We start from the raw sequence: 26,618 nt of genomic DNA, 5'->3' as shown, positions 1-26,618 counted from the left end.
TCATTTGTATTATCGCAAAGTGCCATGGGCTACAACACATGATCAGATAGAAACAAGAATTCACCCTCGATTAGAACTCACCAATCGATCACACCATGGCATCTCCATCTACCCAAGGGGGTCCAGGACCCTCCACGACCTCTCAAAAGCAAAAACGTATTCAAGCTACTCGGTCACACTCATCTCCCTCTTTGACGCATTGGATAGGTACCCCCGAAGGAGGTATGAAAAGAAGCTGGATTCCTTCTACGTCCCCTGGGGTAGCTATAACTTGCATGGAAGATAAGAAAGGTGTTGGGAAAGTAGATAAAGGAAAGGGTAAGGATACAGGTGTAGAAGAAGGATTGAGTCAACGTGAGTTTGCATCACCATCTACCAACTTTCGTCGTGTACAGCTGATAATTGATGATAACGTACTGATTGAATGTATTGTATGTAGTCTACGTAACTCACGAGAAACAAGAACTTTCTTCTACTTCCTCTACATCAAATACAAGAAGACGATCGCCCATAAAGAAATTTATCGTCATTCAGTCTAACGAATCACGGACTCAATCACAGCCAGAATCAGGATTAGAACCTATACCTGACAAACATGGGAACGTAATCGCGGATGAAGTACCCAAAGCTCAAGCGCAGCGGAACAGCTGGGGTAGCAGTCTGATGGGGAGTGTAGTGACAGCTGGTGTTTTTGGTGCTGCTTTGGGATTGTAAGCTCAGATTGTTGTACCTTCTCTTTCGTATACTTGTCGAGCTAATATAGCGTGTGGAGCAGAACTGCTTATCGATTATTGGCGAATCAGCAACCTAATGGAACATCCGTCTCAGAAGTATTACGAGATGCTGATGTCCCCATGGAAGCAGAGGGTATCGAGAATGGAGAGGCGCAGATACCCACCGATGAAGAAGTGCAGATATCGAGGTCGACGCATCAATCTCAGGACGAAGCACGAATATCACAGGAAGAAGAGGAGGCAGGATTAGGACATAATGGGTTTTTGGCCTCAGATATCGATCCAGACGTTGCTCGTGCAACTGCTTCCATACCAGATCACCGCATAGGTGAACCTGTAGGAAACAATGTAGACATTGGCCAAAATCCTATCTCGGATCTACCACCCCCACCAGCTTACGAAGAGACAGTACAAACAGACAGCAAGGTGAAAGAATGGGAGGATGTTGAGATCGACGATGTGAGTTATCTGCATTGTCGCCTTCATCTATCATTATATCGCCAACATACTGATAGTTGTAATTGTAGCATCTCGTCACACCTTCTTCCTCGAAGATATCCACTCTTCGATCGAAGCCCTCTTCCATGTTCTTATCTCCCTCGTCTTCACCTTCACCCAAACCCCGCCGTATCAGACACGCCAGGATTCGTCGTTCGAGATCATCAAGAAATGGTTGGATGTATAATCATCCTTTATCAGATTCGAGGTCATTGCCTAGTATCGAGATCTATCGTCTTACGCTAGATGATGAGGAAATTGAGTCTACTTTCAGTGCTAGTCCAAATGAAATAGTGAAGACGCGCGTCAAGTCGCCCGGTACGGACGAAACGCGAGATAACGAAGGGGACCTCAAGCTGTCACGAGACAGAAGCGATGATTTAAATGGTCAGAAAGAAGAAGGCCAAGCGGATGACGAACGGTCGAGCGAAATGATCTCGAGATTAGATTTGATGTCACTTCAACTTACTGCCTTGATAGAAGAAGGTAAGAAAGCTTTGGAGAGTACACCTGGATTGGGTACGACTCCAAGATGGGAAGAAGAGGGAAATCTGTTCACTCCTAGTCGAGAAAACCGGAAGAATGTTGGAGTTGATGAATTACGAGAATCGAATATAGACAGGAGTAATACTCATAAGAAGACGAGAAGAGAAAGTAAGATCCCAATGAGAGTAGGATCAGATGTGCACCTCAAGCATTCTTCGTCGTCGACTAGGCTCGATACAGATAAAGGACATAGGAAAATTGCGTCGTCAAGTGAAGTAGAGGGATCACAACGAGAGGTTTCGAAATCCAAGATTCCGATTATGAGTAAAAGTAGGAGTGTGGTCAGTGGGTTGAATGGTGTATAGCAGTTGGAGATCTTCCGTGAAGATTGTGTATTCAACACACTCGTTCGACTGTACCGTCATTGTATTAATCGTAAGAGACAGTTAACTCCTTAGCCTGTATATAAGTGTTGTAATTATATTTTGTATGTAAGATATCATATCATACCATAGCGCATCGCATCGCATATCGTACATATCGACCTTTTAGATCGTAGAACTAGGAAGCATAACGAATGACTGACCCATCGCAATATTGGGTGCGGATCGCTGCAATTGACGATTTATGATTGTTAAGCTCCACTGTACAGCTATGTCGTAATTGAACCAGTCATCTGATAGTATCATTGGTAACTATCTATTTTTAGTTTGTACAACGATCATCCTCTATAACACTCAGTGGGATATCCTGGGAGCATGCAAATGGGTGATATTGATGTACCTTTTACCATGCATATTCGATGATTTGAAGGTGTACAAAGTCTTTTTTACCAAGTCTTGGATGATTGACCCGCCACCCGCACGATTGTACTCGTACTCATACATTCTTGCCAAGCCCAAGCCAAAGTACGCAGTAGTGTATGTCTCAGTTCGAGATACCACTGAGACCTCATGATCACTGCTGTATTCGAAGTATAGATGTATCGATGCATACAGACGTTGCCTGGCTATCGACTTGCTTCGTTATCCATCATACGATAGGATAGGATCGATGGTCATCCCTCTATATTCAGTACTGTACTACTTGTTCGTTGCCACCCATTTTCGTCCCCTTGTCAGGATCTACGTCTTCCTACTCACCGATCTCGGCAGTACGAGTAATAGAAGAAGTGACGCATACAAGAAAGGTGAAATTACGGTAATCGTGACGGTAAGCAAGTTAAGTAAAACTCAGCAGCTGAAGGCGTCACCGTGCTCACCGCAGTCAGTCAGCAAGGAATTGAGATTGGAAACGGCGAAGAGGTGAACGGTGAACGACGTGGACCGCAGCTTACCCTGAAAACACGCATCATCATTCATCATTCATTCTTTGCCAAGTGAGTGTAAACTGCGTACCTGTGCAAAACCTTCTTGCTATGCTGACTGCTGCTGATTCCTAAAACTTGGCATTTTTCAATCCTTTCCATCCCTACAGTACATCCCATTCAAATATATCATAAATCTTTCTGTGCATATCTTTGTCTTGTAGCGATAGTGGACACGTACATACACAGCAACATATTTATATAAACCTTCTTGCTTGTACCTGTTTCGTGTCAACCTCATCCATTTTCGAAAATCATTTTTGCCACCTATCGATATTCGAGAAGGAATCAAGGAATAAGATCCGATCAAAGGGAAGATTACATTGGAAAGGACCCCTACTCTAGTTCAGTGTGCATCAATCAATCAATCAGACCACCTCTCTCTCTCTTGGCACTAGAACATCGAAAGTACAAACAGAACATCACTCATCAGTCATCAGAACGACCATCATCACTACATCTGTCAATTTGATCGTCAATCTTATCATTCACCTCCTCATTCACTTTCCGTCACAAAAATGTTACCTACCCTCCCTCTTACATCCCTACTCCTCTTCGCCTCCATAACCTCATCAGCTTTCGCCAACCCTACCACCATCCCCTTAACACTCCATCACTCCCGTCAGTATTCGGACGATCTGGAAGTACGTCAAGAATGGTTGAAAGGCCAGGCAAGCGGGTTGAGAAAGAAGTACGAGCAGCATTTGGGCGAGAGATCGAAAGATCTGTTAAAGAGGGACAGAACAAACGAAGAGTTGAGTAAAAGGTCGCCGTTAGGTAGAAGAGCCAGTGGTAGTGTACAGTAAGTTCTTCTCAATTATATCACTAGAAAGGCGATCTGACGGCAAAACTGATCGTCTATGTGGTAATAGGTTGACAGATGTGGGGATAGACGCTTCGTACTCTGGTCAAGTCACTATTGGGTAAGTCATCTTGTTGACATTATGCTAGGACTGTTTGAGCTGATGTGATATTCTGTTATACTTTGCTCTGTAGAACCCCAGCGCAGGATTTCCTATTAATTATGGATACTGGATCTTCCGATCTGTAAGCTCGCTCATCTGACCTTGATTCATTTCCTTTGGCATTGCGATCTGGTAGCTGACCTTCGTGATGCGTTGATAAGTTGGGTGGCAGGATCGACCTGTGAATCATCCTCATGTACAGGGGTATCATCATTCAATGCTCAAGATTCATCATCTTACAATACTGATAACTCGGCTTTCAATATATCTTATGGATCAGGTGATGCAGACGGGTATCTGGCGACTGATACGGTCTCTCTCGCTGGATTTACCGTGACCGGACAGACGTTTGGTGAGTACCGCCATCACCAACGTATATCCAGTACGATTTTAAGCTTATCAGTCACTCTCATTCGTAGCTGTCGTAACATCTACCACTGCTCGATTGATATCTGCGCCTCTATCCGGTTTGATGGGATTAGCCTGGAAATCTATCGCCTCGTCTAAAGCCACACCATTCTGGCAGGCACTGGCAGCTTCTGGATCATGGTCTGATCCAGAGATGGGATTCTACCTTGCTCGATATAGGGGTGATAACTCTGCTAGTTCCGTAGAGAGTCAAGGTGGGGAGCTGATACTTGGGTAAGTGGAACACAACATACCTTCTTTGTTAAAATTTAAATTATATGCCCTTTACTTACTTGGTTGTTCAACTCGATAGTGGAACCAATTCAAGTAAATATACTGGCTCGATCAACTACATCTCAATAGATCAAAGCGATCTTGATTATTGGAGGATACCCGCTCAAGCTGTTACCGTACAAGGATCCCAAGTTAGCATTGTAAGTATTCTTCGGGAACGTTTCATTGCTCAAATTAGAACTGACAATTCATTTGATCGATAGGGCTCGAATCCCCAAGCAGCTATCGATACCGGAACAACCCTAATCGGAGTACCTTCCCAAGTCGCTGAAGCGATCTATTCACAAATCTCTGATTCTCAAGCATTGTCAGCTTCATCAGGATACGATGGATATTATCAGTATCCATGCGATACCACCGTGAACGTCACGATCCAATTCGGTGGATTGAGTTACTCGATCTCAAATGCCGATATGAACTTGGGATCGTTCACCAGGGATAATTCTATGTGTACTGGTGCTTTCTTCGCAATGGATCTGTGAGTGCCTTCCTCTCCGCGACCTTGCATCCTATCAAGGAAGATTGGACTAATATGGAGTTCGTTTGAAGATCCTCTCAATCGCCAATTCAATGGATTGTCGGAGCCTCTTTCCTCAAGAATGTCTATTCGACTTTTAGGTATAACCCCTCTGCGATTGGTTTTGCCCAACTGGCAGATGGCTTCTCGACTGTTAGCAACGGTACAAGTCAATCGACTACTGGTGGAGGAACGAGTGGATCAGGTGGTCAATCTTCTTCGAGTGGTGGAATACCAGTGCTGTCGATATCGACTGTTGGTTTGGTGATGATGATTTGTGGGATGATGGTCAATCTCATACAGTAGATCAAGTGATATATAGTGATATATCTCATCTACCGATCTTGAATACACCTCAAGTCAATCTTATGGCTATATCTCATTTACATCAAGAAAGAATCGAATGAATTAGGAAAACAGACATGTTGTAACAATGCCAATATTTAAACTAACTCAAAAATTTCATATCGAATTCAATACAACAACACACGATCTATTAACTGCTTCATCATTTAGCTAGATATATAGATAAAACTGTCATTTATCACTACTATATATATATATAATGTTTTTAAACTGTAATCACATTGTGAAAGAGAATGCTGAGCATAGCATAGTCTCTTTGGTTAACGTTCACGGAGGATAAGAAAAAGGGGAAAGGTTGAAATTCTGAATTTTTTTGTAGCTATTTTTTCAAATTCCATTGCATAACATACATCCGTTGCTCATGCCAACCCTATACATCAAAGATGCATCTTCACCTGAATTTCATCTCAACTCAGCGCTTACCAGGCCGTGCAATGTACGGTACATTTGTTATAGGTATACATGTCACTTTCGAACATAGAATATATTTATGAGATTATTTTTGCTGTATTCGGCAGAATCGAAAGAACAAAGTACAATAGTACGATGAGACTGTGACTTGACTCTTTCTCCTTTTGCATTCGGTCTTTCTCTTCCTTCTTTCCAAATCATAAATACCCATAACCATCAATCAACATCTTCCCTTCTCCCGTTCCGCATCCATCGAACACATAATACCTTTTGTTTGAATGTAGAATTAGGTAAACAGGTAACACTTGATACAGTAATACAACATATAGTCTAGATATAACGATTCTGATTTATAGTTTTGGTTTGTTTTGATATGTGTTCACATGACACTACCTTCTCCTTTATCTTCTTTTCAAGTATCTCTAGGATAATGACCGATTCATTTGACCTTCAGTCTTCATCTAAGTCTTCCCGTTCCCATTCGCTTTACTATCCCCATCCACCTTGGCATCCTCCTGAGACAAAGTCGAAGATGATTTGACCTCTCCATTCCCATTCCCGTTCCCATTGGTGTTAGGCGCGGGCGCGGGAGTAGAAGTTTTACCTGATTTGCCGTTACTTGGCGTACCGGATCTTGAGTTTCTAGCTGAATCGTTAACTCGACCTAGTTGAGCTAATTGAGCGTATCCTGCTGCGTACTCGGGTTTCCATTCTGGTCGAATCACCTCGTCTAATTTGGTAGCTACCATCTTACAAATCCTAACCAGCCAACCATCCCACACAAACAATCAGTCAGTATCAACAAATCACCAAACTTGTTTCAGTCACTAAAAAAAAACATACAATTTGGTGGTAGACTCGGACACCCCTCCCATCCCAGCTATATCCTTTGCCGAAGCATTCTTACTCAACAACACGCAAGTAAAGTACAAAACCCCAGCTGCGATAGACACAGGTGATCTTCCATCGATGGTCGATTTGGCCGTAGCTTCAGCGGCGATATGTTTCGAAGCGTTGAAAACTGCATTTCCAAGATCCAAATAGTTGGTGAATCTTCCTAATAGGGCTTCAGTCGATTCTTGAGCATTATTCGAACCATCTGAAAAACCATGTCCCGTTCCAGTCTTGGATCTTTGAAATGTATCACTAGCCTGAACCGCATTTTTAATCACACTGAATACCTGTCCTAATTCCTTTTTCGAAATCTTGAGGGCTTTACAAACTTCTTGAAAAGTTCGATGAGCACCTGCATCTCTACATGCGTAGATTATACAAGCAGCAATTAAAGCATTTTCATTTTTACCTTTAATTGCTTTTTGCTCATCTGCGATTTTATAGACGTGTTGAGCTCTTTCTCTGACACCTCTGGGTAATTGCATCGCATCGCATTTTTCACCAATTCGGGAGAATACAGCTGATAGGATTGCAGTGTTGGTTTTACCGTTTATACCATTTGAGAGGTTGTTGGCTCTTTGTACGGCACGATTGAGATCACGAGCTATACCTGATCGACCGTCTTTATGCGATATGACTGTATCGAGATGGTTCGAACCGAGAAGGGGGTTTCCGGCGTCTCCTACTCGAGAGGGATCATCGCCATTCTCATCACCCGCAAAAGTCTATATCCAAAATGAATTTACGTTCAAAAAAAAATCAATTGTAAGATGGACAGATACTTACACGCCCTAATGAATTCACATGCGTATCAGTGTTTGTTTACCTATGTGTATATCATGATGCTAATACTCACATTCACTCCTTGTATCTACAATTCGATCACCCAAGATAGTCCCACAATCACCACATACCTAAATCCGTATCCCATTAGTTATGCTACCAAGTCTACAATGACCAACTAACGTACCAGATCACCCTTGGAATACTCCTCTATGATATTAGGAGGATCAGTCCGACAATTGGGGCAGAGATGTCGAACATTCAGGTTGGGAGCGACAGATTGACCGAATTTGGGCTTTTGGTAAACAAAATATCAGTGATTGAGAATATGAGAGGTACGACATTGCATACTTACTCCTGGCGCTCTTGGTCCAGCGAGAGTCATGATGGCAGTACCAGTAAGATGCTAAGAGGGATAGGAAGGTTTTTCCCGCTCCACCGCTTCCAGAATCGCGTTAAAACGATTTCTGGCTTGATTGACCTTCTGACCTTGGGAGATACAGTGTTCTGTCCGAGTGGAACGGTGAGATACCCGATGAAGTAAGAGTTGAGATTGGTTGCAGTCATTGTTAGCAAGATACTCCATGACGAATGCCAGCAACATGATGAATGGATAAGGATTTGCATAATATCACCCGTATCGTCCATTCATTCCAACCTCTTCCTGCCCCTCCTCTCACCAACACGTCCCAGTCTCCAATCCTTCATCACTCAGAGATGAGAATGATACGGCGAAGAGAAGAAAGCTGGACTCGCCACCCAATAAAGGGATAACAACGAAAACCAACTTACTAAGCTGTCCCTCCTTGTCTTTTTCCTGGTGTATGACCTAGTATCTCGCTCTTTATCTATTATCCAGTCTGATCTGATCTGATCTGATCTGATCTGATCCAGAAGAGATGCGTGAGTACGAGATGAAGAGGAGCTGGCCAAGCCAATGTTTTCCCGTCCAAATAAGATTGAGATGAAAAAGAATAGAAAGGATTTGAGTGTACTCTGAATTAGGTTATCTCTTGTTTGTCAAGCGGCAAATCATCCTCCCCCTAAAGTGGTGTGACCATATAAGTATATCCGATGGAGAGTGCCACATTGCCGAAAAAGTGATCTCCAGGGTACTTTCCCCCCATCTGTTGACTGGTCATCTCACCTCGACCCCCTCACTCATAACATAAACAAATCTTATTTCACATACGACCCAATCCATCCATCCATCTTCGATATACCTGTATGTCAAATCTTACTAACGCATTGCTGATCATCGCTGACCGCTCTCTCCTGATACAGACTACCCTACTCGAGGATTAACGAACGATCGATCGAGTCGCGCCAGGCTGTGGAAAGGGCGGGACCAAGCGAATAAACATTACGTCTCTCTTCTTCGCGTCGAAAAGTGCTTCAAATCAAGTATAACTTCGACCATACCTCACTTCACATCCCACATACGACCACATCGATTATATCATCACGACCGCATCGAATAGTGCTTCGTCGTGATACGGCTTTCATACTCGGTCGATACATAGACTTTGTAAACAAACTCAAATAAAGGTACGCGTCTCCCCCCTTATCTCACATGACATATTTCCAACTCTCCTTCCCTAACTAATATTCCTGCACCTCCGGTCGAAAGCTAATCATGTTCTTCTTGACAGTGCGCAACTTTTAATACCAACACACACGCTATAACTCCTCAACAAAAGATCTAAATCGACAAGATGTCCGGCTCGATGAATCAATTCACGAACGACGAGTATGTCTTAGCCTATCATGGTCCATTACTCTATGAGGCTCGTGTAAGTCATCTCAAATCCATCTTCACTACCACATTCAACTTTTGACCGACTTTGAGCTCTCAATTTGCATTTCAACACGAATTATCTACTGATATACCCTTTTTTGACTGATTGGTAGATTATCCTCGCTGAGAATTGGGATGAGAACAATACGTTGTTGGGTACAGTTGGACCTCATTATTTCATTCATTACAAGGGATGGAAACAAACGTGAGCTACGACCTACCCCTGAAACCACCCCTACCAAATGAGACGTCCCAACTAACAGTATCGAATCTCTCCAACATGTAGATGGGACGAATGGGTACCTGAACAAAGGTTATTGAAGCTCAACGAAGCTGGGTTCGCCAAACGACGAGCATTGTTAGATGCTCAAGCGAAGAAGAACCGACCTCCCTCTGCTGCTGAATCTTCCACCGCATCCCCCGCTCCAGCTACCACCACGACAGGTAAGGGGAAAGAGAAAGGCAAAAAAGGTGAATCGAAAAAGAGAAGTAGAGAATCAGGTGTCGATACCGTATGTCCACCTTCCCTCCCCATCCCATCCCAACTATTGGGTGAGCTGACGAGATCTCTCGGTTTGGGTTGTAGGAAGCGGCATATCTCAATCGACCAGAAGTGAAAATTGTCATTCCTGAGATACTTAAATTACAATTGGTTGATGATTGGGAGAACGTAACGAAGAACAATCAGGTGAGTGAACCTCAGCTTCTCTCTACCGGGGTATCCGGTTCTAAAAGCTGACATGATGATCATGGGGACATCACGTCAGCTCGTGACATTACCTCGTAAACCCAATGTACGAGAATTGTTGGAAGAGTATAGACAATATGTGAATAACACTAAGAAAGCTCAGGAAAGATCGGCGTGAGTTTACTATCCTCCTGTTACGACAAGATGGTCAGATTAATCATTTAGCTTATACGATATTATCAATCGTTCGTATAGTCGAGCCACATCATTGCTTTCTGAAATTATTTCGGGTATAACGTTATACTTCGATAAAGCTTTAGGAAATAACCTGTTATACCGATTTGAGAGAGCACAATATGTGGAGCAGAAAAGACAAAACACTGATAAACCAATGTCAGAGATCTATGGTGCGGAGCATTTACTCAGGTTATTTGGTAAGTCCGACCAAACCCCTTTTTACCATATCGTACTGAATTCGTGTTGATTCCTGCAATGCGAGTGGGAAGACCTTGCTCACTCTTTTGTCTTGTGTCATAGTCAATTTCGGTCCTTTTATCGCTTATACCAATATCGATACTGAATCGCTTAACATCTTGAGAGAATACATAAATGATATCATGAAGTGAGTTCGCTAATCGGCTTCATTGCAGACTGATGCTGATGGATGTTTGGGTAAATATAGGTGGATGATCAAAGAACAGAAGAGATTGTTTGTTAAAGAGTACGAAGCGACTAGTACACATTATCAAAATATGTCTAGAACGTAGTCAGTGGGGGTCGGCCGCCGGGGAGATGGAGAAGGTTTGGGTCTGAGGAGAGAAGAGAAGCAGTACTGGTACTGGTGGTAATGAGTAGTGAATTTCGATTTTATATGACTAGTTGAATTGAGTTGAGAGAAAGAGAAAAGTAAAAATTACATGGTCTTTTTAAGAGAAATAAGATTTAGAATGAGTTCTGCAGTCTGTTGCTGTGTCTTATATGTACTCATTTTTTGGAACCATGAAACCCACCTTCAAACTTTTATCAAGGTCGTCCCAAATGTTGACGCTCCATCTGGCAGATGCAATACAGAGGCGATGACCAGACTGGGAGATTCCCTCATGACCGACCATATCACCATGATCGAATAAAATCGAATTCAATGACACTGATGATAGCGATGATGATAATGATTGGGATGACATGGTGTAAAGTATTATATACAAGTTGTTTCCTTGAAGATGCCCCTTCTCCCTTCCTCCTTCTCGAGATTCCCTTACCTCTGCTTGTGATCCTTTTCGATATACATGATTTTATTTTGTTGTGCATTTGATTGATGGAACGGAACTCGCGGTGGACATCTCTGGAATAGGTTATGAAGTCTTCCATAAGAGTATAGCGACTGGACCGAGGTAGAAGTAGATGAAATTCTTGGTTTCTACATCCCGTTGCAACAATAACATCAGTCTAGAACTAATCATGAGATATATGACATGTAGGAATATCTGGATATCTGATTTGACTTGGTCTGGACTTACCGTGAGTTACGAAACTGCCGAAACTGCAATAGTAGGACGATCAATCAATCTATCAGCTTATCCCATTATACCCATTATACTACTAAATTAGTCTTACTCACTTCTTACCCACTACGCAATGCCATGTGGTTCCATACAACCTATCAAATTCCTTTTTGATAAACATTGCCATATCCCTTTCTACATCATGTTTCTCTAATGAGAGAACGACGATATCGACTGCTTTCTGTTGCATTTCTTCGGACACTATGTCAGTGAAACGTATCAGCATCAATCATTCACAATGATATCGATATATTTTCTTCAAGTCAAAGGTGAAGAGAAAAGCCTGAGAGAGAAACGATCCCTCAATTTCTCTCAACCTCATCCGAATGCGCATTGAGCTATCACCCTTCATCACTCTATACGACGATCCTCTTACAGATCACACTCATCGTCCCTCAGACACCACTGTTGGACCATGAAGACCAATCACTCACTATCCACGCTCTTGATCACTGCATTGAGATTCTGACCTCTTAATGAGGTGATCCCAGCAGAAGAAGGTGGTTTGGTCTCGGCCATTGTTCGAGTGTGGGTGTGCCCTTCCTTTTCGTTATCGTGTATGTGACTGGCGATGGTCCCGTCTGAAGGATAGATGATCAAATGAGAAGGGTTTGTACGGTTTTGAAGAATGTATGATGCAATAATATGTTGTATGATATACTACGCTTTGGTCAGCTGCAATAATTATCATCTTATGAAGGAATCATCCTCTGAGCTCGGATCGCTTCTTTTGTTTGGATGGCTCAGGGTAACAAACACTCATGCGTGTGGGGCTCCACGTGACCGGTCGAAGCCGTTGCTCAGATTGCTACTCTATCACCCATGTATCCTATACGAGTACAGTATTTGGGTTGAAATGACTTCTGGCGTGACTGTTTGATTCTCGTTGATATCTACAGTGTGTTCCTTGTATACACATAGCTCGTAAGCATTGTACGCCAGTATAGCCTACAGTCCCAGCACGATGTCCTCCAACGTGATCCACAAGACAGACGAACCCTCTCTCACTTTCGGTCATCCCGACTCGAGCGTGACAGAGTTGAACATCGTGGGATTACATCTGAGGGTATATGGCCTGAAGGAGCTCGAGGGAAGTGATAGGCCACTGGCTGTACTTGTGAGTCCATCGATGACAACCACAAGAAAGAGAGGATGAGAGCAGGTCAGACCAAAAAGCTGACTTTGCTGCGAACAGATCGCAGCTCATGGTAGAACGAACAGTCAGAAAAACATGATAACCTTCTCTCAAGGGATATTAGGAGAGGTATATGCTAAACCTAAAGAAGAGAGAAAGAGGGATCTGCTAATCGTCACCTTGGTATGTGTTAATGTACATCGACCATAGCAGACTGAGTGTTGTTGTACTGATCCACGGCGTGTAGGATCAACGGAATCACGGGAATAGGATTACGGACAGGAAAGCGAATTTGGCTTATGATGAGAATCCAAGACATTTGTGGGTTATCCAATCTTATCGTTTTCTCTACTTCAGGAGAGTGTTACTTTTCCTTTGCTGAGAAGATTATATAAGGATGTAGAATCGACATGGCAGCTAAAGTGTGTAAGTGTACTCAATGATTGTACTCCATCCCGACGCGAGCAGGACGATTTACTTGTATTGGAGAAGTGCCAAGGTTGACTCGTTGCGTTCAGACGGTGGTGCACAAGATATCCAGCTTATCATCGATTTCCTCGCTGCCTACCTGTTTCCGATGGGCGAGAAGAAGGTTGAGGAATGGATTGTGACCGGTATCTCACTCGGAGGTGAATATTACATTTACAGTCGCATCTCCTCTAACTTGGCTCAAGCCTTGTTTTAGCCATAAGAGGATATTGTACTGATTATACTCTTCTTCGATCCTTCAGGACATGTCGCTTGGAGATTGCTAAGAGAAGGTAGGTCAATTCTACCAGTCCAAGGGGAATCTACATATGCTCATTTAGATCTCATCATCAAACCCTCATACTGAAATGAACCTCGCAAATCCTCGTAGAGCCCCGTATCCGTATCGGCATACCAATCATAGGTCTACCATTCGAATCATTCCCAAAATACATGGGTCCAAGAGCCGAATCACTAAATATCCCTTTCGAGCCGCCTACTTACCCTCCATCGTTAGTCCCAGTCCTAGAAGGGGATGTCGATCACTCGAATTACAAAGGTAAGAAGATCCTGACAATTCATGGAGGACACGATAAATTGGTACCACTAGAAAAGGGATTGAAGGACATAGAGAAGATCTTGGATGCTGTCAATGATAGTGAAGGCGGGAAAGCGGATATTTACGTTGATGACAAGACGGGACATGCTGTTTCGAAAGAGATGGTTTGGAAAACGGCGGAATGGGTTTGGGAATATGGTTTGAGAGGATGAATGATCATGTGAAGTGATCATCAGTGAACGGTGTGGATATTGAATGGATGAATGAATGAATACATGAGGAGGAGGTACTCGGTGTGTGATGTTACTGTATAGAAGGGAGACGGGGAGTAAATGATGACCTGACCTGACGAACGGCGTACCTACTCGTTGATCGTCACTCCTGTCCCTTAATAGACATGTATCGCAACTTCCAATGGGATGATGGTTTCTCAATCACAAAGAACGGATGCGGGAAGTGGCGAAAAACTGAACTGAACATTAATATTTGAACGACGGACTCCATTACAAGAGCGATACAGGTAATATCATCAATGAATTAATGAGTGGCGAATGGGCTTTGATTCCTATGTCCATTCCGTTCCACGGTCGAGCACATCCTGAGATTCGCATTCACATTTTCCTCTGGGAACGATTCACGCTAATGAGGAATCAGAATCACTCAATGATCCTTCCACTTCCTCGGATGACTTCGTAGTATCTCTCCCAGATGCGAGATCCATTTCAGTTAACTTACATTGACCCTCAGACGGACGGACGGATGGACAGATAGACGGAGTGGTCCTGAACCTGGACCTGATACACGGACTTGCTAATCTTGTTAAGTCCAGGAAAAGGAAAGTTGGAGCGAGGCGAAACAAAACAAAACATCCTAAACTTAAGTTATAAGCGAAAAAGAAACAAAAAAAAGGGTCAGTCAAGGTCATCACTACATGTCCGGATAAATGGATTTGGCAGTATCTAGTTTTGTCATACGATGTAACAATGCAAATAATTTGAAGAAGAACATTAAATAGGTGAATCATCCATTCAAAGCCTCCTTTTAGCATGCTTAAAAATCATTTTTTTGAGTTATGCCACTTTTCTCTGTTGAGATCTCTTCTTTGGTCATTGCCGTGGCTAAAGCTGTAAGTCCCTGAGTCACATACTGTACTCTGCTGATCAAGGAACGTGGATCGTTTCATCTTGTTGAAAACCAACTGTTCTCGCATATCTCTGGCGAGGCTTTTCTTTTTTTTTGTTGATTGTTTCCATTTGCTCTTCTCTATTCACAAACATACTTGAACCATGTTTCTCCCATCAGAGTTATTCACCCGAGATGGAAAGAAAGTTCGACCTTGCCGCCTAGGCTCGCCACGATTCGAGATCGTGTAAACAACCCATTTTTTGCTGGACAACGAAAGGATCGGTGGGACCTTGGTTTCCAGAATCTCAAACACAGACGTATCCCCGCCAAGTGATCATACAGTCAAACATCAAATACATCACCACTGGAAATAAACTTTTCGACATTATTTTAGCCACACTATATTTTCGTTATCGTCCTCCCACTCTTGGAATGATCCGAACCGAATCGATGGCTTTGGAGTTGCAATTGGATGTTTGTGAATCTCTCAAAGATACTAACCAGGTCCAATAGTCTAATGAGATAAAGTTGAACACCTCCATCAATCTCGACAACCTCGCTTGTATCTATCGATCAGGAGGACACGAGGCGAAAACCAGTCAGGGGTTCACTACTGTACAGGGCGCGTACACACACACATACAGTGAACATGAAACGCCGCACGGATACTCTTCTTCAACGCACAAACTTTGTCATCTCGATTCAGTTGATTAGTCATCAGTATAAGCTCCAAGACAAGGCATGTTCAGGAGTCTATCTTGGGATTGACTCGAGGAGTAGAGTGGGAATTGTGCGTGCGTTTGAGAGAGCTCAGCCGGGAATCGGGAGCTTAACGAGATAACATTGACCTCGGATACTAACGCCAAGTACTTGGGTAACATGAGATGAGATCCTTTGGATGTGTGTACGATGTTTGTTTCGGTGTGTGGTTGTTAGTATATAGGGTATAAATACCTGAGCTTGGACCCGCTGACGACTCCTTTCCTTTCTCCTCATCAAAGTCAAGATCAAATTCAAAATCGATCAGACAACATACAAACAATACGAGTAGATCAGACAACGTACTCTCCAAGTAAGGGTCCTACAATATACATATATACTCACTCGAAGACACCCCCCTTTCCTTTCTATTCTTCTTTTGTTACCCAAACAAACCCATCCTATAATTAATTCCCATTCCCACTCCCATTCCCACTCCCACTCCGGATGTCTATTACAAAAGAAAACGGACATCACCACCACCATCGTCTACTCTACCAGATTACACACCGACCTTTGACTTTCTTTACATCCCATCAACACGTTCTTCTTCTTTCTTTGATACAACTATCGATTAGTTCTATCGAACCGACACTCACAGAACGGAAAAGATCAAAAAAGTCAAATAACAACTTCGACGCCAGCTCACGGCTTATAACATACATTCCTTTATCGACGTCAACAACCAGAAACAAATTCCACTACCCATCACCAATCACTCTAGGTTGTGCTGCACGAAGATCAATCTAAAGTAAGCCTAACCCTCGATCTTAGTGATTCAAGACACTGCACCTACCCCCCTCTCACCCTCGTTCCTCTCAGACCAACACACACGCCCTCGCAATCTCTCGCTGGTCGAACCACCCTACATCACGTATATAAATAGTCAAGTAAATTCAACAACATGATGTTATCTTCATACCTCAATACCCTTTTCGTCACCTCCGCAATTATGAGCAGTCTTGCCCTCGGTGCTGCAGACCACTGGATCGTCACCCAGCTTCAAACCCTGACGATCAGTAGGATGGACCCTATCGTCAATCCTAACGACGTGTCCGGTCACGTCCATCGAGTGGTCGGTGCATCGAATTTCAACTGTGAGTGTAGTTTTCATATCCCAATCATCACATCCCAGTGTCTTATGCGATACGTTACGCTGACGGCTGATCGACTTTCAGGGCACTTGAACGATCCTCAGACTCAACTTGATGCCGCTTGTAGTTCCACTATCATCGGTGATGATAAGTCAAATTATTGGGCACCGTGAGTGTTAATTCTTTACTGTGGATTCCTCTATCGTTCGTGGTGACTGACCATTCCTATTTTTGACGCAGTCAACTGTACTATCGACATCCCAATAACACTTTCACCCCTGTGCTCGGTGGTGTCAGAGTGTATTACTTCAACAAGAACAAGGATGTCCAACCTTTTCCACCTGGTCTCAATATGATCTCGGGACTAGCTATGAAAAGGGATCTGTCCGCCACGCAAAGTTTAGGTATCAAGATCTCATGTGATCACGGTCTTCAAACTCAATGGTTACCTAATGGTACTTCTCACCCTGGAGGTTGCGGCTCTATCTCGATGGGTATCTACTTCCCTTCTTGTGGTCTAGCAAATGGTGCTACTTCTTCCGACGATCATTTGTGAGTACGAAACTATTGATCTGTATGGTGTCGGTGGCTAATACGACTATCATCACCCTTAGCTCACACATGGCTTGGCCCCAATCTTATGATGGACCAAATCTTGTCGATGATCCCAACGGTATCGTTTGTCCTGCTTCCCACCCCATCAAGTACCCTACCATATTTGCTGAAGTGAGTATAATTTGCCGTACTCCTCCTGGGTATCTTGCTGACTGAACATACAGTTCAATTACTATCTCGATGCCGCCCACCCATGGAGAAACGACGAATGTACTTTGGTACTTTCCAACGGTGATTGTACAGGTAACAACTTCCACGCGGATTTCGTCAATGGATGGGTGCCTCAAACACTCAAGGATGCCATCGCTCAGTGTGGATTTGGAAAAGGTCCAGGAGATAATCTCGATGCCTGTGCACCATTGAAGAAGACGAAGTCGGAACCTAACTCTTGGGAATGTCGATTAGATGGAAAGATCCCAGATGAGGAAGTAGGCTTATGGCGACCTATCTCTCAATTGCCAGGTTGTAATCCACTTTGGAAGAATGGTGTCACCCAGAAACCCGGTTGTTCAAGTACCTCTAAGCCTGGATATGTCTTCCCCAACGCGTACTTTGAGAATCTTAAGGTGAGAATAACTATTTCCTCTGCATATAAATATAATGGTAACGCACGAATTTCAATCGCCAGTTCCGAAACAAGATTCCCGTTGCTCTTGCGGAACTGAAAGACAATGCAGACATCACTACTTTCATTCCCTCTGTAGGAGACACCGGTGCCGGTCGATTGGGATGGTGGGGATCAGAAGGATCAAACAAGAACCAATTGACTAAAGGGAACTGGCAAGCGATCATCAACTCTCTGGCTCCTGGAACTAAACCTCCCGCTATTGGAAATATGATCACTCTGACCACTGGTCAGACTGAAGATGAGGAGAACACGGTCGAAGCTCAAGATCATGAAACTTCAGCGGACACGGACGATGAATCTCAATCCGAGGCCAATACTCCTCCTGTCCTCGCTGCTGATCCTCCTGCTTCTGAATTTACCACTCCGGCTACGACTACTGCTGAGGCTGAGGGTTCGGAAAGCACAAGTGCCAAATACTGCAAGTGAGTGTAACTCAGGTCTTCACAACCTGCCGGAAATGTGAATGTGAGCTGACGAGATATCTCATGGTCATAGGAGAAAGAAGAGAGGTCTCCTTCCTAGAGCTGGCGAGGCATTATCTTCACATCTTAGTAGGAGATCGCGAAGAAGGTCAATCCAGGGTCAATAGATCTCTTTCTACGTCCCCTAAAGATCTTCATTGTGTATAATTGAAAGGTATCTTTTGCTATCGTAGTTGATCTACGTCAATCAAAAGTTATACAAAATATACCCAGTCTCATTTCATCTAATCTACCAATTTCCCAAGTCGGTTGATACGGTGATACATATACCCCTTTCTATTCTCTTCTCATTTCGTTGTTTATGAATAGTTGGAAATCGGTTTTTTTAATCTTTTCCTTTGGACTCTTCACGAGTATACGTACGTTGGGGTTTCGCTTGATCATTTTACTTTACAAGAAATACAAATTTAGTGGAGTTGATGAAAGATGTATATGTAATACGAGTATCACGCTATTCATTGTAAAGTTGCAAGTCTGACTTGGTCAATGAGTATGAATGTTCTAACATGATAAGTGATGATGCATGTACCATTTTGCGCTGACTTGTATGTTTAGTCGTAACATTGAACTATTATATCATTCCTTCAATCCTCTTTGATCCCCTTGCACCTGCCAACTTGCCAGCAATATCATTCCTCTTCGCTTTCTCTTCTTCACTCAGATCACCACTCATACCCAATTTCAACATATCAAAATCCCACTTCAACACACTTCTGACCAGATCATCCGATCCTTTACTCAAAACCATCATCATCAATCCTACTCTTACCTCTTTCATCTCTTCATCATGAGTCAACCAGAACAACCCCGATAAGTGATTTATCGCTATACTCCATATAAACTCATTCTTCTCCCTGTTGATCATACCCGAAACAACCGCTCTAGCGTAGGAAGTTAATATCTCTTGATCTGTCTCTAAAGGTTGATAATAATCCTTCATCCTACCTATGATCGGTACTTGACTGAGAGTGGTTCGGATATTCTTCAGTAAGGAATGATGATCTACCCAGATCAATTTCCTATAATCCCTCGAATAATCCATCGATAACACAGGAAGTAGTAGTTGAGTGAATAATGGATCGGAGAACGATATTGATTCGTAGAGCTGAAGGAAATCTTGATAAAATTGATAGAATGGTACACCTGTTCCCAAAAATGGTATTGAGATGATTTCCAATTCTCCTTGCCCTTGTGCATTTACATCTCCATCTCCGACTTCCTCTATGTCTTGATCTTCGTCTTCATTCTTGGTGACAGTCTTGGTCGTCAACAGACCCATCAAATCCCTCATCAAGCCCGATACTGCGTTATCTCTGAACACCTCTACCTCATCAACGACATTCGAGGAAGTCTGTCCATGTTCCAGCATATGGACTTTCATGAGACCCAATATCAAACTTGCTCTATCCTTCGAACCTAAGCCTTTCACTCCATTAGTATTGACGTAGAACAATTTCGCCAATACCAAAGTAGCTCGGGTGATTTGAACTTCCGTGGCATTCCAATCAGGTGGGATCTGCTGCAATGCCTCGCTTGTACCTGATCTGAGCAATTCATCAAGAGGGCAGAAGAACCAATCTCCCCTTAATGGTAAACCGGGTAGAGCAGGTTTTTCTTCACTCTCCACCAGGGCCGGCGGTCTGAGAGTAGTAGTAGCCTTGAGGTATAGATGGGTAGGCTGATGGGGCCCAACGACAGATTCAGAGGAGGGTAAGATCGAATATTGAAGTAAAGGTCGAAGAATTTGAGTACCATCTGGATGACCTATTTCTTTGATCTCCGGAAGAAGACTGGATGAATCCGATTTGAGAAATATGTCGAGTAAGTCTAAAGCCAGTGGTTCATCACCTATCTGGAATTGACGAAATAAGTTGAATGCATGGGATAGCCATTCTGACGTGATGAGTGTGGGGACGGTGTGTGAGAGAAGTTCATATTGGAGGTAAGTGAAATATCTGGATGAATGACGGGACGACGTAGGCATCTTCGCTTGCAGTCCATCGATGGTGTCGATTGAGAACAGTCCTCGTGATGACAAGAGTAGTCGATGGACTTGCACAGCAGCTGCAAGTAATCTTCCATCCGATCTTGCGCAGGCATCCTTTTGCGTTATCTCCAAAACAAGACTCTCCAGCGGCGTCTCCTTGAGAGCTTCCAACAAAGATCCCTTCTCCTCTTCTCCGCCTCGCACACCATTAATCTTAGCTCCTTTGATCCACGCGCCAAGAAGTTCCAGACCAGCCGCAAGTATATCGTAGTCTTTCGAAGACTGCAGAATCGATAACGCTTCATCCTGATAATTCATAGCAGATACCTGGGCCCAAGTGAGATCATGTTCCGGTGTAGTTCGATGAGGATCAATAGCACATGTTATCCATATTTCCAAAAGCTTTAAATGTCCCTCTGACAATCGTTTCTCTCCCTTGATCAAGTCTGGTTTATTAACAGTGTTTTTAACCCATTTACCTAGAAGTGTCCATAATTCCGACGAAGAAGTCAATGTATTAGAGGCTAATCCATATTTCCCAAGTGAAGTGAAGATTTGCAATACCTCTAAAGCTAGTTGAAGTGAATAAGAGGTATATTCCGAATTTGACTGTTCATCATCCCACGTAGCAGTTACTACGAATTTCAAAATTCCCTCGAATATCCCTTGGTCCACTAGATCCTCTGCACATTCTCTTGACGATACGATCATGTCTCTCAACAACCTGAGGGCTTCTATGGAAGGGTATGATCGATTGAGAGAAGAAGTGGTGGTGGTGGTCGTAGGCGGCCAAGGTTTAGCTACCACCTGTACTTTGATAATTGACGATATGATCGGACAAATGACCTCGCACAGATCCTTCGAGGTGTAAGTGGCTCTTCTGAGCATTCGAAGAATTTGCCAGATCGTTATTGTCGATAAACCATCTTCGATCGATAGCAGCTCTTTCAATCTAGGTAAAACATCTTCGAAAGGTATCGACAGGATATTCTCATCTACTGTAAAACGTACAGGTCCATCCTGATCTCGGTTGTCATCTATCCAAGTCCAGCTTGATCCGTTTACCGCTTCGTACAGTAATTCCACTCCAGATTCAATCACACCTATACCCCTAGATAATCCAGCAAGTATCTCCACCCCAAGATCAATAGCTTTCTTCATACTTTCATTCTCCTCAACTTCTTTCATAACTCCATCATCGTATTTTCCCTCTTTACATTTTCGCAATACCTTGGTCAACAGACCCATCATAGTGATTTTCTGACTCGGTACAGTCGATCTACAGAGATATAGGATTTCATGGATGGTATATCCTGCTAAATCAGGTGACGAGCCATGATGATGCAGTCCGAGATGAGAAGGAAGTTCACTTTGTTCAGCTGCTGAGAGAATGTTTCCAGATAGGTCGAATCGCGGTGAATTCGCTGAGGAGCTGGTGGAAGGGGGAAGAGTTTGGAGCCAAGCGAGTTTGGATGATTCAGAGGGGACGGAGGGGAAATATGCTTTAAGTTCTGATAGCGAGGGGTCGTCGGGGTCGGTGCGAGGTTGTGGTCTGGGTTTGGCGGGTGTGGACGGGGCTGTGGTTGACGATGTGGGACCTAATTGACGGAACACAATCCAATCAGAAACTACTGTGATGACAGATAAGACTGTGCGGGTACTTACTACGATCACTGGATCTAGTGGTCGGTGCAGCATCTGCAGGTTGTCCATCCCCCTGTCTCTCCTTGCCCTTTCTTGACGCTATCCTCGCTTCTGCCCTCTTCCTGAGTGCATCCATCAATTTCCCTCCGAATCTATCTTGCAATTCTTCCACTTCCTGATCTCGTTCTAGATCGTTCATACTCTCTACTTTCCTCCTGTTCTCCTCTGACACTTCGTCCAGTATCTTGTGAGAGTCCGTCAGATCCAAAGGTCTTGACGACGGTCCACTTTCGTTCGATGCCGGTATATCTTCGACAACGTGAGGAGATCTACCTTCCCTAGCCTCTTTCCTCTTCTTCATGAGATCCACAATCCCACTACCGAATCTCTCTTTGAGTTCTTCGACCTCTTCTTCCCTTTCTGCAGATGACATCCCCTCGACTCTTCGGACATTCTCGACTTCAACACTTTGTCTCACTTGTTCCATCTCTGACAATTTCCCCTGGGACGAAACACCCTCATTGTGAGGGGTAGTCGAGACACCAATCGAGGGCACTAAATCCACTGCTTTGCCACCTCCTAAAACCCTGGAGGTTTGGCCAGATTGTCGAGCGGCCTGTTGCTGCCTTGCTTTTGCGAAAGCCGAAGGGCGTTGAGATCTATGGACGGCAACGGGAAACCCAGCTCCTCCGGGGGTCGGTGCAGATGGGGCAGAAGGTGGTTTAGAGGGTCTTTCGACTATGTCTTTGAGCATGTTGTAAGCTGTATGGTGGATGAAGCTGATGTGCTTATGTCATGCTATGTCATGTATTAATGGACAGAAGAGATACAGAGATACATTCTATTCGAGCTGAAGAAGTGGGATGTTGTTGAATTGTGCCTGAGCTGACAAAGGTCTTCCTCCACTTCAGAAATTTTGCGACGAAACATCCCGAAGGATCACCATTGCAAGCAGGAGAAGAACATCAGACAATGGACAGACGATACACGATACATAGACAAGTCAAATGGTAGATTGCAATACGATATACTACAATATGGTATGTCGACAAGACTGATTAGTCCCACATTCAGTGGGGTGAAATGGAAACGAACGAGGACATGCCCAGTCAAGACGGATTGATTTTTTCTTCGCTTTGTTATGTATTGGTAACATAATAACCGCACCTTGAATATGGGTACAACAAAAGGTTGACCTTACTCAGATGAGGGACTGAAAGCGTACTGATGTATGGATATAGAGGAAGATTTTGGAATGCTACGCCTAAAGATAGGGAGGATTCGAAAGGTAAACAAACAGGTTGCATGAACTATGACAAAGTGTAAATCCCATCAGCAAATTACATTGCTACACTTCTGGTGAAGGGATGAGAAGGTGAAGAGGCAATATAAAGTCAGATAGTGCGAAGTGAACGCCTTCAAACTCTACTTCTTCCCAGAACCATCAGAGTAGATGGAAGAGTGTTGCAAGTAGAGTTGTCGTACTGACGTGCAAATGTCGAGCAAAATTTCGTCCTTGTGATGATTGTGATGAAGCAAAGGGGAAGCAGGAGGAGTCATGTACTCACTGATACACATATGCTATCGGACTGTCCTCACTATGGCGACTTTGAGTCTCATGTGGTTGAAAGAGAAAGAAAGAGTCAAGATGGATGATCCATTGCGTGTCGCTCATTCACCATTTTGGCCGGGAAACAACGGGGTTACAGACGACCTCACATTAGGCACACCAGACCCCATCACTGTTTAGGCGCGACAATTTCCCCCCACTTTCCCCCACTTCTGATCGGTGAGTCCCGGTCGAATTGACCGACAGAGTCACTGTATCTATGCCGCTGTTCAAAAAGCTATATATCATTTATTATTCTTCTTCTCTTTTTTCTTCTTTTCTTTTCTCCATCTGTACACGGGATCCACCCTCAAACCAGATTTTGCTCGTATACATTGATAAGAAGCCACTAAAACAAATCAAAATGCCTGCCGAATACACCCTCACCAAAGACGCTCCTGCTCCTCTTCCTGGAATCGTGAGTCTGCCTCACCGCTTCGAAGTATACTACAATCATGTTGCTGATGCAGACAGCTTAGTACTCCCAAGCGGTCCGAGCTGGGAGTTATGTCTACACCTCTGGATCAGTAGGTATGACCAAGGAAGGTCAGATGGTCGAAGGTACCGTAAGTTGCTGTTTGTCGCTTATGGAGTTTTCTTGAAAGCTGATTGTCGGGGGTCATACTCTTTCAGGTTCAAGACAGGACCAGACAAGTTATCCAAGTGAGCTTTTTCCTTGCGTGATCCCATGAAAAGATAACTGATAGTCTAATTCCTCCATAGAACCTCGATGCCGTCCTCAAGGGATCAGGCATGTCACTCAAAAACGTCGTCAAGGCCAACATCTACCTCTCAAACCTTTCAAGAGATTTCAACGCTGTCAACGAGGTAGGTCAAGGCACTGTTGTTGTGGTAAACAAAAGCTTACATATGCCTTTTGTCACATAGGTCTGGAAGGAACTCATGCCCGAACCTAAACCTGCTAGAACCTGTGTAGGAGTTGCTGAACTTCCTGCTGGAGGTACCGATGTTGAAATTGAATTTGTCGCCTACGACGGTTAAATTGAATATAGATGTGAATCAGTATGCGAATGATAGATGAAAGATGAGTCATGATCAGGGTCAGGAACTTGTCCTTCCGTGAGCATGAACTATTCATCATGAGTTATCTGATTCGGATTCGGAGTGTCTCATATCAGTGAGTGGTACGCGCCCTAAACGTCCTTTGTTCACCTGATATCTCACAATGACTCGCCTAGAACCAAGAGGATCATAAAAAGATGATGCTCCAATCTGGATATTGAGATGATAACCAAACTCTAGCAATATACGTTGGAATAATTAACAATACATTTTCCACTCAACTAACATGCCAGGGTACGATTATACTATATTTAGATTACTTCTGATTCTTCTTCTCACTTCTTTTCGTACTTCGATCAATCCAAAGGTACATATTTATAAATGTCCGTGCATCTGTCATGGCGTTTAACCGGCGAAAGCGGGGTTCTCGGCCCAAGCTCCGAATGGGAAGTTCAAGATAGCAGGTCCAGCAACGATGTTATCGGTGGTGACTCCCATTGGATCGGAGGAGGTAGACACAAGAGCGTAAACTACACCCTGAAGTTCGGAGGGAATGGTAGCTTGGTCGTTCTCGTCAAGTTGGACGGCTCTTGATCCAAGACCTTCATAGAAGATGACGTAGTTGGTGGCGTTGTGAGGATCATCGAAGGTGAATGAGGCTTGTGATCCAGCAGCGTAGCCATCACCGACCATAAGGGTAGGGTAGGCCATGACAGGGAGCGCAGCATTGGAGTCAGGACAAGAAGTGATGAATGCTGAAGCGAGTGTGTAGACCATGTTTAAGTCCAGAGGAGTATCGTAAGCTGATCCCCAAGGGTTAGATCCTCCTACAGCAGATGATTCCCAAGCTTGGTGTCTTGCCTCAGTAGAGAGGATGACAGCGGCGACAGTGAGGTAGTCTTTGTTGGAAATATATTGGGCTGCACCGGCGTAGGCAGAGACACCAACATTTTCGAGGAGGGTGGCGAGTCCAATGAAAGATTTGACGTCGGTGTATGGGCTAATTGCGACAAGATACGATTTCAGTTTGATTCATTGACTGACTGACAGAGGGGGAGAGGGTCACTTACAAGTTATAAGTACATTCAGCGACTGAATCGTTACCCAAAGCAGTGGAGAGCAAAGAGACGTGATCGGCTTCGTGTCCTGCAATTTGACTGAGTCGACCTCTGACCCAGTTGGGGCATCCGGCAGCCTCGAAGGCAGCTTCGTCGAATTGACTAAGGGCATCGGCACTGAACATGGTACAGATGATCAGCATGCTGTGAGAGATCGAGATGGACGTTGTGATGGAGATTCACTAAAATCTCTTCTCCAAGTTCTCCAAGGTTAAAGCGTATTGCAAAACCTGAGTATCGGTGGGACCGTCGGCCCGTCTGTGAAGAGCATTCTTGAAGGCCGCATACGAAGATGGCATGGCTGATACCGAGGCGGCACCGATGGCGGCAAGAGCAGCGATGGAGGCGGATTTCATCTTGTTGAACGGAAAGAGATTAGGTTAAGTTGTTAGTTCTGTTTGAGTAAGTTGTATGGACGAATGGATATGCAAGAAGGGGGTTAGATAGAATTCGCCTCTTTATATATCTATTCAAGGTGGATACTCATGATCGAATAGGCAATACTTTCCAATCAAACAATGACCTATCGTCAATCATGTCATCGTACGATACCAGATATTTTTCTCTTCTTCTCGGAGAACACCCAGCAGGTCACGGCGAGA

The 26,618-nt window shown here is 43.8% G+C and overlaps 10 protein-coding genes across 10 annotated transcripts; 6 read left to right on the top strand and 4 right to left on the bottom strand.

The window, feature by feature from the left end:
* Positions 1-95: 95 nt before the first annotated feature.
* Positions 96-2,083, top strand: I203_100383 (uncharacterized protein; the record flags this gene model as incomplete). The annotated part of the gene is made up of 4 exons (XM_019149016.1): positions 96-354; positions 440-710; positions 776-1,193; positions 1,262-2,083. The coding sequence occupies 4 exons, from the start codon at positions 96-98 to the stop codon at positions 2,081-2,083; spliced, it is 1,770 nt and encodes a 589-aa protein (XP_019001543.1).
* Positions 2,084-3,602: 1,519 nt separating this feature from the next.
* Positions 3,603-5,574, top strand: I203_100382 (uncharacterized protein; the record flags this gene model as incomplete). Its single annotated transcript, XM_019149017.1, has 8 exons — positions 3,603-3,886; positions 3,957-4,007; positions 4,081-4,131; positions 4,211-4,401; positions 4,469-4,691; positions 4,771-4,891; positions 4,955-5,229; positions 5,301-5,574. 8 exons carry the CDS (start codon positions 3,603-3,605, stop codon positions 5,572-5,574), a joined length of 1,470 nt encoding a protein of 489 aa, XP_019001544.1.
* Positions 5,575-6,506: 932 nt separating this feature from the next.
* I203_100381 (uncharacterized protein) lies at positions 6,507-8,107 on the bottom strand (the record flags this gene model as incomplete). The annotated part of the gene is made up of 4 exons (XM_065516629.1): positions 6,507-6,804; positions 6,889-7,664; positions 7,910-8,017; positions 8,078-8,107. 4 exons carry the CDS (start codon positions 8,105-8,107, stop codon positions 6,507-6,509), a joined length of 1,212 nt encoding a protein of 403 aa, XP_065373447.1.
* Positions 8,108-9,437: 1,330 nt separating this feature from the next.
* Positions 9,438-10,975, top strand: I203_100380 (uncharacterized protein; the record flags this gene model as incomplete). Its single annotated transcript, XM_019149019.1, has 8 exons — positions 9,438-9,515; positions 9,634-9,725; positions 9,807-10,032; positions 10,107-10,208; positions 10,288-10,382; positions 10,464-10,642; positions 10,746-10,830; positions 10,891-10,975. 8 exons carry the CDS (start codon positions 9,438-9,440, stop codon positions 10,973-10,975), a joined length of 942 nt encoding a protein of 313 aa, XP_019001546.1.
* A 585-nt stretch (positions 10,976-11,560) lies between these two features.
* Positions 11,561-12,289, bottom strand: I203_100379 (uncharacterized protein; the record flags this gene model as incomplete). Its single annotated transcript, XM_019149020.1, has 4 exons — positions 11,561-11,625; positions 11,726-11,748; positions 11,827-11,971; positions 12,205-12,289. 4 exons carry the CDS (start codon positions 12,287-12,289, stop codon positions 11,561-11,563), a joined length of 318 nt encoding a protein of 105 aa, XP_019001547.1.
* Positions 12,290-12,734: 445 nt separating this feature from the next.
* On the top strand, positions 12,735-14,144 carry I203_100378 (uncharacterized protein; the record flags this gene model as incomplete). Its single annotated transcript, XM_065516628.1, has 7 exons — positions 12,735-12,887; positions 12,966-13,088; positions 13,153-13,226; positions 13,309-13,331; positions 13,424-13,534; positions 13,637-13,666; positions 13,765-14,144. The coding sequence occupies 7 exons, from the start codon at positions 12,735-12,737 to the stop codon at positions 14,142-14,144; spliced, it is 894 nt and encodes a 297-aa protein (XP_065373446.1).
* Positions 14,145-16,720: 2,576 nt separating this feature from the next.
* Positions 16,721-18,742, top strand: I203_100377 (uncharacterized protein; the record flags this gene model as incomplete). The annotated part of the gene is made up of 7 exons (XM_019149022.2): positions 16,721-16,913; positions 16,995-17,079; positions 17,151-17,462; positions 17,525-17,636; positions 17,690-18,091; positions 18,154-18,575; positions 18,649-18,742. 7 exons carry the CDS (start codon positions 16,721-16,723, stop codon positions 18,740-18,742), a joined length of 1,620 nt encoding a protein of 539 aa, XP_019001549.2.
* Positions 18,743-19,206: 464 nt separating this feature from the next.
* Positions 19,207-23,020, bottom strand: I203_100376 (uncharacterized protein; the record flags this gene model as incomplete). Its single annotated transcript, XM_019149023.1, has 2 exons — positions 19,207-22,220; positions 22,288-23,020. 2 exons carry the CDS (start codon positions 23,018-23,020, stop codon positions 19,207-19,209), a joined length of 3,747 nt encoding a protein of 1,248 aa, XP_019001550.1.
* Positions 23,021-24,239: 1,219 nt separating this feature from the next.
* On the top strand, positions 24,240-24,877 carry I203_100375 (uncharacterized protein; the record flags this gene model as incomplete). The annotated part of the gene is made up of 5 exons (XM_019149024.1): positions 24,240-24,293; positions 24,355-24,441; positions 24,509-24,538; positions 24,599-24,703; positions 24,764-24,877. The coding sequence occupies 5 exons, from the start codon at positions 24,240-24,242 to the stop codon at positions 24,875-24,877; spliced, it is 390 nt and encodes a 129-aa protein (XP_019001551.1).
* A 426-nt stretch (positions 24,878-25,303) lies between these two features.
* Positions 25,304-26,372, bottom strand: I203_100374 (uncharacterized protein; the record flags this gene model as incomplete). The annotated part of the gene is made up of 3 exons (XM_019149025.1): positions 25,304-25,898; positions 25,969-26,133; positions 26,200-26,372. The coding sequence occupies 3 exons, from the start codon at positions 26,370-26,372 to the stop codon at positions 25,304-25,306; spliced, it is 933 nt and encodes a 310-aa protein (XP_019001552.1).
* Positions 26,373-26,618: the final 246 nt, after the last annotated feature.

The sequence above is a fragment of the Kwoniella mangroviensis genome (assembly GCF_000507465.2).
Source record: "Kwoniella mangroviensis CBS 8507 chromosome 1 map unlocalized Ctg01, whole genome shotgun sequence".
In the NCBI taxonomy this organism is placed as follows: Eukaryota; Fungi; Basidiomycota; class Tremellomycetes; order Tremellales; family Cryptococcaceae; genus Kwoniella; species Kwoniella mangrovensis.
Note: the sequence above shows the minus strand (reverse complement) of the source record. Positions and strands in the feature narration are given on the sequence as shown.